Source organism: Condylura cristata, unplaced genomic scaffold (assembly GCF_000260355.1).
Source record: "Condylura cristata isolate star-nosed mole 26May11 unplaced genomic scaffold, ConCri1.0 scaffold00004, whole genome shotgun sequence".
In the NCBI taxonomy this organism is placed as follows: domain Eukaryota; kingdom Metazoa; phylum Chordata; class Mammalia; order Eulipotyphla; family Talpidae; genus Condylura; species Condylura cristata.
The window spans coordinates 8,646,323-8,658,647 of NW_004567105.1; the positions used below are offsets into that span (position 1 = coordinate 8,646,323).

Sequence of the window (12,325 nt, forward strand, 5' to 3'; positions counted from 1 at the left end):
GAAGAAGAAAAAAACTACTCACCTCTGGAAATACTTTTTTCTGACAATCCCACTGTAATAGTTTCAAGTAACTGTTATTGAGCACCGATGTAGGGCTGACACTCTGTTTGGTAGTTTTTTCCACTCCAGGGGTTAATGCAGTCTCAGAGAGAGCGAGCAATTCTTGGAGAGATTCTTTTATCCACTCTGTAGTATATTTAAGAGCACCTAAAAATGAACAGGCCACATAGTTGTGCTGCAGTTGATGGCTCCTTTTCTTTGCATACTCTCCCCACAGCGCTCTTCCCACAATGGCTGACCCAGTTTACAGTCCCACCAGCAATGTGAGAAGGTTCTTTTTTCACATCCTTGCCAACATTTGCTGTTTCTAGAGGTTTTTTAATTTTTTTGGATACTAAGTGATATTGAGCTTTTCTCATATGTCTGTTAAACATGTCTTTGAGATTTACCCATTATCTTAAGTACCACAACTCATTCCCTTTTTACTGCTTAAAGTAACTTTATTTTGGAAGAATTTAAGACTCAAGAAACTATACACAGTACAGTGTTCTTCTATATCTTCTACTCACTTTCTCCCAGTAACATCTTACAAAACTATAGTCCATTATCAAAACCAGGAAACTATAACTGATTTACTACCACTAACTTCCAAACTTTGTTCAGATTTCACCAGTTTTTACATGCATTATTTGTGCAAATATGTACTTCTTTGAAATTTTATGATTATGTGTATTAGTGTCACCATCAGGATACTGAACTATTCCTTATCATAAGAAAGAAAAAACTCCTTCATACTATCTCTTAAAATCATATTCTGTTCCCGACTCTAACCTCTGGCAACCACTGATCACTGTAATTATGTCATTAGAATGTTATACAAATAGAATCATACAACAGTTAACAAACTTGGAGATTTTTTCTGTAATGCAGCATCTAAGCTAGTGTGTGTATAGTCCAATAGTCCAATCCTTTTTCATTGCTGAGTAGTATTCCATTATAGTTTTGTTTATCTATTCACCTGCTGAAGGACTCTTGGGTTTTTTCTCATTTAGGGTCATACACGTAACGGTGCTATTAACATTTTCAGATAGGTTTTTGTGTCAATGAGAGTTCACATTTCTTTGGGAGAGGAGTTAGTAGTGAGATTACTAGGTTGTAATCAGTAAGAGTATCTCTAACTAAAAACTAACAGTACAAACTACTTCCAACACACCACTGGCAGTATCCATAGAATTAATTATTTGCCAAACTGAACCCAATATTAAGCATGCAGAGAGGTACTCTGCATTTAGTTCTTGAAACATTTGTCAAACATAACTTGGCAATGCAGAGAGGCTGATAACCAACCGTCTCTTCTCCAAGAGCTTAGAAAGCGCACCTGGAATGGGGCAGCAACTTGACTTTGGAATCCAATTTGCATTTGCACATGTTGAGGGAAGAGATGATAAAGAGATGAAATATTTGAACTTGAGTCTTAGACTTAATTTTATTTTTGAACAAGTGTGGCAGTGTCATTAGATTGTCCTTTCACCTTAACCAAGTTTATAAAATTCAATTCTTCTGCATTAAAAATATCACTGCAAATGAGGTTCTAACCCTCAATTCACTTTATTTTCTAAGTATAAGGCATTGAGATAATATAATAAAAGGGATTTCTGTTACTAAGGAAAACACAGTAATTAGAATTTCATAAACGTTAGCAGTTTGTTAGCAAGCAACAACTATAACCCACATAGATTTGTTCCTAAAGGTTCCTTTCCAGCTCCTTTAAAGAGACATCTTCCAGGTATGTAAAGGAGGCAAGAGGAAGGCTCCTGCCATCGAGTCTGGTGGAAATGAGCCCGCTCCCAAGCACACAATAACCCCAGCCAGAGGCCTGACTGCCACCACACTTCTTCGTTTCTTGGAGACCAAACCACCCTTGAGCATGGAAAATACACATACACACACACACACATTTCACACATTTTTTTTCTCCATCAGGAAATGGATTCGTTCCAATTCTTTTCTAGAACAGGGCGTCTCACCCTTAATACATGACATCTGGACTGAATAATTTTTTGTGCTAGTGCTGCCTGTGAGTTGTAGGGTGTTTCCCAGCATTCCTGACCTGCACTCACTAGACACCGGTTAACTCTCATCTCTCCCAGTGCGTGACAACTAAAAATGTCCTCAGACCTGGCCAATGTCCCCAGCAGTGCAAAACCACTCACAGTTGAGGGGAACAGTGTAAATAATAACATTCATTTACTTTTGTTTGCAAGTATTGCCTTACTTGAATAAAGCAGCTCTTACATCAAGAACAAATGAAATTTGACATGTTGAACTTCTAAGGTTTCTTACTAGAAACAAATTGCTTTTTATACCAAATTTCCTATGAAAGTATGTATCAGGTAGAATTCCTAAAGTGGTGATTGTTAAAAAAAATAATAATAATAAGCCGACTAAACACCAGCACAGAGTTTTTAAGTATCAGAGGACAAAATAAACAATAGTCACCTTGCAAGTCTTCCTCAAACCCAGTATTTGAACGGGGGTGACTTATAAGTATTGTTTGCTACATTAAAACCACCCCTAGAATTTCACAACCTTGTGTCTATTGGCAAATGTTGTACTTGGTCTTTCCAATTTGGTTATAAAGATATAAAAGATTTGCAGTCTTTTATTTAAGGAGGAAAACAAATGTAATCATAGATACAAGTATAATGTAGCAGTAATAAGCATTTAGACTGCAAGCTTGATCATTTACAACTGATACATTTAAAAGCCCATTTAACTATCTCAAAGCAAGCCAGGAAAAGACAATTATAATGCAGTTTGATGTATTTTTTTTTTTTAAGATATGCCCTCTAGGGTTTTTAAAATTTATTCATGAAATGAAGCTCATGAAAACATTTTATCAGATAAGGTATCATCTAAACAAATACAACTTTCTTTTCTAAGTTTCTTCAAAATTATTTGTCCTAATTACCCCCTGCCATGGGTTATCAGTTACTCTTTCCAGTTAGTTTTTTTTTTTTTTAGGACTTATTTATTTATTTATGCTTACAAAACTGGGGTACAGGCCAGAGGTGCAGGGGCAGAGAGAGGGTTCACCAGAGACAGAGTGGGGAGCAGAACACGCAGATGGACAAAGTACACTGCTGAGGGGAGCAGCGGGCAAGACCAGAAAGGTCTGTGGGGCCATGTAGGTCACCTCCCTGGCCCGGACCCAACTCATGCTGAAGTTTCCTAGTGCTGCGCTATAAACTATTGCCCTACCAGGGCAGACGGCCAGATTAAACCTGTGGGTGCCTACCAGGGAGGGCCTCCAGTTAGTTTTATTGTTGGCTCAACATGGCTACCTTGTTAGAGCCCAACCATTGCCGGGGGCTTTCTTAGATATATTCTAAATAATGCAATTATATAAAATCCCCCACTAGGCAAAATAAAATCATTTTTGTCAATTCAGAAATCCACAGTTCTCCTCTGTATTCATTTTCCAGTAATTATTTTATAAGTCACGCACACATAATATTCCAACAATGCTTTCATCCTTCTGCATGACACTCGGGCTCTTATTTTGACAGCAGGCCGCCACAGTGGCCAACTTGGGCAGAGGGACTCGAGGATATAATTAACAGCTGACACACACTCTGCTTCCTGGACTCTTTCTCTGAGAACATATTTAGAGCTGGGCAATAATGACCTATATGCACAGCTGGATTATTCTATTCTTAAATCTCTGGAAATAGCCAGGCTCAAGTGAGCCAAGGTCCAACTGCTATACGGGTCAGTAAGCCTAGCTTTTACTGTCAGAAACATATCCCTTGAGCTAAGCAAAATTTTCATTCAACTTTCTATGTATAATCTGCTCAAGATTTCAAGCTAGGTGACACTGGACACATACACATATGCACACGTATACATAACACACACACACACACAGACACAAGTGAAACCAGCTACTCTCAGGAACGTGCTAAGAACAAGTTACTATAGTGAGGGTTTCAAATTCAGCCTCCAGTTCCCTTAATCCCTCTGTCTTTGGAGCTAAACCACAGCCCTGGAGCACAGGATGTTGGCTGTAGGAAGGAGGATCCCTAGGAATCACCTAGTCCTCTGAGCCACCCGCTGCCAGTGCTCCCTCTGCAACGCACCCCCCAGAGATGTGCATGTCTTGTTTGAAGAAGGCAGTGTGCGTGGTGGCTGAATGCACGTGGCCTGGCCACAGAAAGAGCTGGTCTCTCCAAATTTTCCCACTGAGTGGCGGCCACCTAGGGTAAATACCTCCACTTCAGTTTTCTCATTTGTAACAGTGGGTGTCAATAATTCGAGCCTCACGGGGCTATTATGGAGCTTAAATGAGCTATAAGTGTTTGGCACATTGTCAAGACTTGGCTGTGATGAGTCTTTACAGAAGGGGTGTGCTAGTGTTGACTACTCTGATAAGAAGGAGTCCATTCTGAAGTTAACATGGTTCCAGCTGCTAGGGAGGTCTAAGCTGGCTCTCTGCTGTTTTCTTCCCTGTCAGCCCTCTAGAGCGGTACCCCAGGTCCCCGACCGATGTCGACAGAGCAGTACCCACAGCACGTACGTAAACTGTGTCTGGAACACAGCGGGAGCTTAATAAGTGTGTGTGCATGCTGTGTGTGTGAGAGAGAGAGAGATAAGTGCTTAGCATACTTCCTGAGACACAGGAAATTGTTCTAAGTTGTGATAGGAATTTTAGACATTAAACATGTTCATCAGAAAGGCTGAAATGCTCGAGTGACCGTCCTCAAGATGGCCACAGAACAATAATGTATCTGCATCACATTATACTTACCTGGAGTTTCTTCTAAAATTTCCTGGAACTTGGTCCTCTCATAATCCACCAACTGGTATTGAAGATGGGGTCTAATACTCCGAATTGTGAAATTGACCATATCCAGTTTCATGAGGTCCAGAACGTGAAATATTTGCCTAAAGAGTGTGCAGTTAAAATAGGAAGGTAAGTAAGCTGTTGGGCTGAAATTTATTAGCTTCTACCTACTGCACATACTAGAAAAGATACACCTGCCCAGAATGGTTTTGAAATACCAAGTGCCCTCTGGTAGGTCTTTGTGCAGACAGCGTTACGTGTGCCCCGAAGTGTATTCTTCCACAGGTGTCAAGAGTATTTGGCTAAGCGATTAATTAGTATCTGGGGTGAACCATTCCTTCCAGTGACAAACTGACAGCCAAACATTGTTAGTGGGACAGTGCTGGATGTGAGGAATGCAGGGATGGGAAGAGAGAGACCAGACCCTGACCTCAGGGAGTTTTCAGTCAGCGGGGACACAGACATTGTGGGGATAAAGAAGCATAAACCATGAGTTTCAACCGTGAGACAAAAAACATTTAAGAAGCAATTTTCGTTTGAAAACCCCTTAAATTTTAAGAAGCCTAAACATGATACATTGATTTCGTAAGGGAAAAAGAGGAAAGAAAAGAGAAGACCAGACAGAACAGGCCTGCAAAGTGAGGCCGGGAGAGTCCTTAAGCTGGAGTAGGCGGCACATGTTAAGACAGTGTTGGCCAGATACGCAAGCTCTCTGAGCCCCAGATTCACCGTCTGCGTAAACAGAGGACAAGATCGTCCTGGGAGAGAGAGACTGTGAAAAGTCAGTGAGATAATCCACAGAATGAGGAACCCGGTGGGTGCGCAATAGATATCTCACCGAACACCACAGACTTGACATCACAAATGGCACTCAAGTCACACAAGTAAGGACTCCCAGGCTGCAGAATCTCAATTTACCAAAGTGGAGCCAAAATCTAAGGGTCTGTAGGTCCATTTTACAGATGGGAAAAGTGTGACTCTGAGCAGCTAGCTCCTTGCCCAAAGTCATAAAGTCACCTGCTATGTGTAATTTTCTTCTCCTTCCTTGCCAACAGTATAGAGTGAGATTAAGTTCCCCATGGGGCCACATTCACAGAAAAGGGGAGAAAGTTCCCTTCAGTGTTGCAGATGCCTCTTTCCTCCGGGGTCAGAAAGAAGGTGCTGTCTACACAGCAATATTAGATTCCTACATTTTAGTTTCACCTCCTCCGGGAAGCTGTCGCAAAGAAGACTTGCTGACTAGAGGCCACACTCCCTTCCCGACAAGCAGGTTTGGGATGGAAAATGTGTTTCCAGACATGCAACCACATTTCCCAACACCCCTTCACTCCAGTTGGCCTGGCGGGACCAGTTAGAGACAGTGAGATGTGTCACTTCTGGGCCAAAGTGGTTAAGTACTGAGTGGGCTTATTCATGATCTTTCCTATTCGCCAGATGAATGTTAAATGCATCTGAGGATGTGGTGCAGCTCACGGGGCCTTACTAATAAAGGGAGCCTCCCAGATCCTGGACTAGGTTAGGTGCCCTGCTGGTGCTCTAGTGAAGTCTTTCCACTTCTACAGCAGCTACCACAACAGCAATTCCGCTTCATTGTCTGTATCCCCATTGACTGACAACTCCCTGAGGTCAGGCACTGGTCTCTCTTTTTCCAACCCTGCATTCCTCACAGTAGCACTGGCCAACTAACAAGGCTGTGGTGAGTGACAGTCTTCCTCCTTGCTTTATCTTGGCTGCCTCTGAAAGTCAGGGGTCCTTTCGAGACTAGCTACTACTCTGTGTTCCCAATGCTCTGCACTTCCTGCGACGCACTGAGAGAACAAAGCCCCACGTGCTCACCGCAGCACCTCCACGATATTGCCGGTGACCTTCAGCTCCCGGATGTCGTCATCCCGCACGGGGGCACACAGCTTTCCCATCGTACTGATGATGTAGTTGGCCAGGCCTTGGATGTCCACGGCGCTGTGCTCGGCTTGCTGCCTGATGAGGTCCGTGTCCAAAACTTCACAGATCTGGTCACGAAGGCGGTTGCCGCCATTAATCAGGAACGAGAGGAGGATCTACACAGGGGAGGGAAAGAAAATTAACAGCCTCGTTATGCGAGCGAAGGTTGTCCCTTTTTACTTCAGTGTCTTGTCCCTCCTGCAGAGCCCCAGATGGCCCAGAAGTTTCCTGTGTTGGGTGGTGGGTCAGAGGATCTCTCCGGTGCCTCAATTCTAAAAAATAAGACTATTATGGGAAATCACTAATCCTACCAGCATGAAAACAACTGGCAAGGAAGAAGCATTACTCGGTTTACAAGTTAACAGGTCGTGGCTTCAAAAAATATTTTTAAAGAAGTGAAAATGGGAATGCCCGTGGGCTCCATTAACACGGTACATTTTACGTATATGTGCAACCTACACAGAGTGTCCCCCACACAGCAGTTCAGTTACAGACGCACAGCCCATGGCTTGCCACCCAGACTATGATCAGAGCCCCAGTTCAAATCCTTTTCACCCCTCTGAGCTGTGTGACCCTGGGTGAGTCAGGAAGTTGGATTTCTCTTTCCAAAACAGTGCCAGAAGTAGCTACCCAGTGTTAAGGACAAATGAACCATCTAATGCTTGGTATAAAATAAGCACCTTGTAAATGTAAATACTAAGAAAACTGTAACTGTCATGTCTCACATCCTTACACTCCCCTGTAAGTTCCCGGGAAGCCGAGAGTCAAGGAGAGGCGGTCACCAAGCCAGACCTGACTCCAGATTCGGACGTCGCACCCACCACGACCTCCAGTCCGCACACCAAGCATTGCCCTGTGCTCCTTTTCTTCCTGATTGTCCCTGCCTCCACCCCATTCTGGAAGGTACAGGAAGGAATCCTTCCAATGCCATCCAATGCTCTTTGGAGAATTTGAACATGATGGTTCGGGGTGGGGGTGGGGGGGAATAACTACTAATGAACAGTGACCACAACAACTCACCTCTCTGATTTCTTCAAACAGTTTGATGGCATATTCGTATTTGGGAGGCTCGGCATTCAGTTCTGACTCCAACAGGTCCCAAAAGGCCTGGTGGACGATGTGCTTCACTTGACCAAACAGGCTGTAGGAGCGAATGGGTGGCTTTTTAAAATAAGCATTTGTACTGATCGTAAAAATATGCTCCAGGTAGGGCATTTAGAAAATGCAGAACAACAGAATCAAACTTGCCCGTAATATCACTGATACTTGACATATTTCCCTAGGTCAATGCATTTAACATAATAAAGAATACCCCAATGGATTTCTTTATTTAGACTTTCTCTTGCTTCTTTAATAATCTGTCCTAAGTATCTCCTTCTGGCTTTAGAAGTGCTTCCTCCCACTAGCTTCCAGTAAATTCATCAAAGTCTGGCCTAAGCAGATGCTGTTGTTTACCCTGCTCGCTCCACTCATGGATCTTTTGACTTGGGTTCTAATGGGGTAAGATGGCTGAGTTGCTCTTTCCTCAACAGCTGAAGTTTCAGGACATGGAATAGAACAGACTGACCACGAGGGTGCATGCCTTTGAATGCCTGCCAGCTTCAGCTTAAATGTTCCATTTAAAGTTAGCCAGACCAAACTGCTTGGCAGCGTTCACAATGGCCAGGTCCCACCTCGCTCCACCGTTATGTCAAGGCCATAAAATAGGTGTCCATCAGCGCATGGGTGATTTGGTGATGGGAAACCCAAGAGGATTACAACTGAGATGGGAAAATGCACAAAATGATGGAAAAATAAACTAGTATATTATTTTTAAAATAGTACCATGGAAATAAATCCTTCAATGTAGTTTAAAAAATCATATAAAAGGAAAAGAAAAAGGTGCACATCAAAATACGCATTCCTACTAAATACTGACACTATTCTGGTGCAGTTTCGAAAAAGCACATTATTTCTCTGCATTATAATTCTTTTCGAGTCTTTCTTGCTCCCGGGTGCTATCCCTCTCCCAGACAGCAGTGGCCCTGGCCTAGGTGAGCAACAGAAGTGATATAAAGGCAAAGATCAGGTGAAATGCAGTTACCCTAGAAAACCACACAGATACACCTACCTCCCACACTCTGAAAAAATACTGGTTATTTTGTAAAAAGAATCACTCATAATGATTATTATGGTAATATCCCCAGAAACAAGATTATGCTTTACATTTTAAAGATGGAATATGATTACATTTACTATGCTCCTATAAAACAAGTAAGTTCTAGTTGGAATCAACTATTATGCTTTCTTAACTCACAGAGAAGATGCCTCTGGGTATATAAAGGCACCTGGAGATTAGGGATTCAGGGTGCTGTTATCTATAAGCCAACTTTGCCTTTAAAGATGATTAATCTGTAGTAGTGGCTTGAGGCCTTTCCCTCATATTTGTCCCAGGAGATCTAGAGCCACTGCAGTCAGAGGCCAAAGTGGGACCTCGGCACCCTCAGGAGTGAGGCTCACCAGCCCTGTCCATAGAACTGTGATCTCTCTGTCAGAGGCTTCTAAAATCTTCAGTAAAGTTTATATACAACGAAGGTCCCCTGGTTACCTGTTCTCAGGGATGGGAGTTTGTTTCACTTCGAAGTTCTCATTGACAGCAATTTCATGAGCAAGATTCAAATCTAACAAGTTCCCCGCCACGGCCATTACTTCATCGTATGTGAGCACCCTGGGAGGGCTTGGTGCTAAAAGAAAAATAAGCCAGTCAATGTCCCTGAAGAGAAGCTGTCATCCAAAGAGCCCCCACTGCAGTCAGGGTGTAAGTTTATACAGTATGTACTTTCAGGGTTTTACATACCAAAATAGCTGGTGAATAAAGACTTCAAAAAGTCAAGAACACCTTTGATAGCTTCAGTTACTGTAACTGGTAATAAATTCTCAAAGGTCTCTGAGACAACCTTATTCACACAGACCACATAAAAGTTACTTTTTTAATCACCTCAGTTTTTAAGTTCCTATTAATAGCTGCACCATTACATGTACTATACAGAAGTTTTTACTCAGTAACTCCAAACTCATTAACTTAAGCAGACTTATTAAATAATAACTGGTTTTCTAAAACTGCAATTTCTGAAAGTATGGGCAGTATAGCATGTTTAGTTATCACTTGAAACTTAGAATTAAACCCAAGTTGTAGTTATTATTTGATCTCATTGAGGTACAATGAGATTACCTTCCTCACAGGGCTGTTCTGTGGTGACTAAATCATTTAAATTAAGAACACAACAAAATCTCAGTGAAGGTAGATAATTTAAAATGAAATAAATATAATAAACATGGTCAATTACTTTTCAGGAAGAAGGTGGAAATAAAGGATTAGTCTACTTATTTCTAAAGAGTATTTAAGAAATTATTATAAGAGGTGAGAAAACACTTTTGGCACTCTTAGCTTCTTTAACTAAAAGGTCATGATCACAGGTCACCTTACTGATAGGCAATTCTTTGCAATCTAAATTAATAAACATGGTAACACTGATGACATTATAATATAAGGTAAAGGAAAGAGTAGCAAAAGTTGGGGGAAAGGAAAAAGGTGGTGATACAGTTTGTAAAACTCTTCTTCAGCATGCCTGGATACGACGTTAGCAGCATCAACTCCAAATATGGTGTAAAGAATGAGAAGAGGCATAGAAACCTGGGTGGTGGGTCATATGTTTTATCAACTCTCTTCTCCATTAAGAGTCTCCTGAAAAAATGTCAATATCCATTAGTCCAATAATCTAATTCTACCCAAAGGAATTCCTGGAAAAGCTTTATGCACCAAGATGCTCACAAAGCACTCTTTGGAACAGAAAACAACAGCAAAGGAAATGAACTAAATGATAAATGAAACACCAGTGTTAAATACATTTACAGTACATTCACGTGAGACGGCATTCAAGTGTTATAAAAACAACACTTAAAAATATTATCCTGAGTGAATGTTTTAATTATGAGACTGAGTGAAGAGTCCACACAGACACCTAAGTGAAAACTGAAGATGTGACCGGTTCTGCCAGCTGTCATCTTTAGGGGTGGGATAGGGAGCATCTTATTTTCCCTGCACTATTATGCACTTTTCAAATTTGAAAAAATTTAAAATAAATATAAATGTACAAACTTGTTTCAAGTTGGCACTTGATCATATTAAACACAAGCTGATCCTTTCTGTGTTCGCTTTTGTCAGTGTAAGTTGTTATATTTCCTATCAAAGTGCCAAAGGAAAAAACCAAGAGAAAAGACAAGCACACCCTGTTACCATCTCTAGCTTCCACAGACATAAAAGGAGGTTTTTTTTCACAGCAGCCACGCCTTGGACCCTTTTCTCACATCCTGTGGTACATGTAGTAACTTTCTTCCTGGGTACCTTTCTGGGGGTGCTTTGCACAACAGTTTTTGAAACAGGCAGAAAACCCTTTGTATTACTTCACTTCCTGCCTAATGACTGATTTAGGGCCTGTTTCCTTCAATGTAAGTCAGAAACGATCAGAAAAGACTGATTTGAACTGACCTAGAATGAGGCCCCAAAAGTGACCCTGAATGGCTTTCAGCTATTAGAGACAAGACCGGTGGGGTTGAGGGGCCTGATTTATTGTCAGAGCAAAGTAGATCAGAGACAGGGAAGGAAATAAAAATGGGCAGGTTGTCAATTTTAGCAACTATTTATTCCCGAGTACATGTACCAAGTAGCGGTGGGGCCTCTGCAGTGTGATCCTGGTACATCGAGAAAGGGGAGGAAGTGGAGGAAGGAATGAGTTTGAACTCGTTCTTTACTGAATTTTAAAATCCGACACATTTCATGTGAAATCACCCCCAACCCTAAGCCCCTACTCCGGTCAGCTTACATGTAGGAGAGCTGGATTTGCTGGAGGAGTCGCTGGTAAAACTCTGCCTGGAGCACTCGCAGTCACTGAGGGAAGCCATGCTTTCGGAGAACTGGGATGAGTCGGAGTCACTCGGCTGGTCCTCGCCCATACACTGCTTTTCGCCATGGAAAGGCATTTTGGGTCACTGGAGTGTGGGTCCGGGAGGGCACCTGAGGAGACAAAGCCCGCATCAGTGCAATGCGGTGCATCCTCTGGCGTGCTGATGCTTCTGCCTGCAAGTGTCACGGGGATGGAGAGCACCCCCGAAGAGTGCTTCAGCCTTCCCCTAGCACCCTGGCCAAGCTATTCCTGAGCTTTCAAAACTGCCTTCCAGTGTGTGTGTACACGCCGAGCAACTCTCAGCAATAACACAGCTCTGAAAAACATACGCAGGCGGGACGCACACACTGTCCTCCTGATGCAGAGCCAAAGCATGGCAGGGTAAGCATGCCGGCCTGAGGCACAAGCCAGAGCGCCTCCTGTTTTTGTCAGATGACCACGGGGAAGTTACTAAATCACCTCCCTCCCTCCTTAGCAAAAGTGGGTTGAAAGACACCCCACAGGGTTACTGAAAATGAGAGAGGATTAATCTTTTTAAGGTGCTCTCAAAGTTAGCTTGCTGTTATTGCTCCTACGTCTTTGTTTTAAATAAAATATC

The 12,325-nt window shown here is 42.4% G+C and overlaps 1 protein-coding gene across 1 annotated transcript in view; it reads right to left on the reverse strand.

Moving 5' to 3' along the window:
- Positions 1–11,832, reverse strand: part of TCP11L2 (t-complex 11, testis-specific-like 2) — a 22,284-nt gene extending 10,452 nt beyond the window's left edge. The window contains exons 1-6 of the mRNA XM_004676474.2: positions 11,647–11,832; positions 9,372–9,507; positions 7,805–7,925; positions 6,680–6,900; positions 4,808–4,944; positions 23–207 (exon numbers count right to left, since the gene is read on the reverse strand). Coding sequence (XP_004676531.1) covers positions 23–207; positions 4,808–4,944; positions 6,680–6,900; positions 7,805–7,925; positions 9,372–9,507; positions 11,647–11,803 — 957 coding nt within the window. The 5' untranslated portion in view covers positions 11,804–11,832. The remainder of the gene's footprint in view (positions 1–22; positions 208–4,807; positions 4,945–6,679; positions 6,901–7,804; positions 7,926–9,371; positions 9,508–11,646) is intronic.
- Positions 11,833–12,325: the final 493 nt, after the last annotated feature.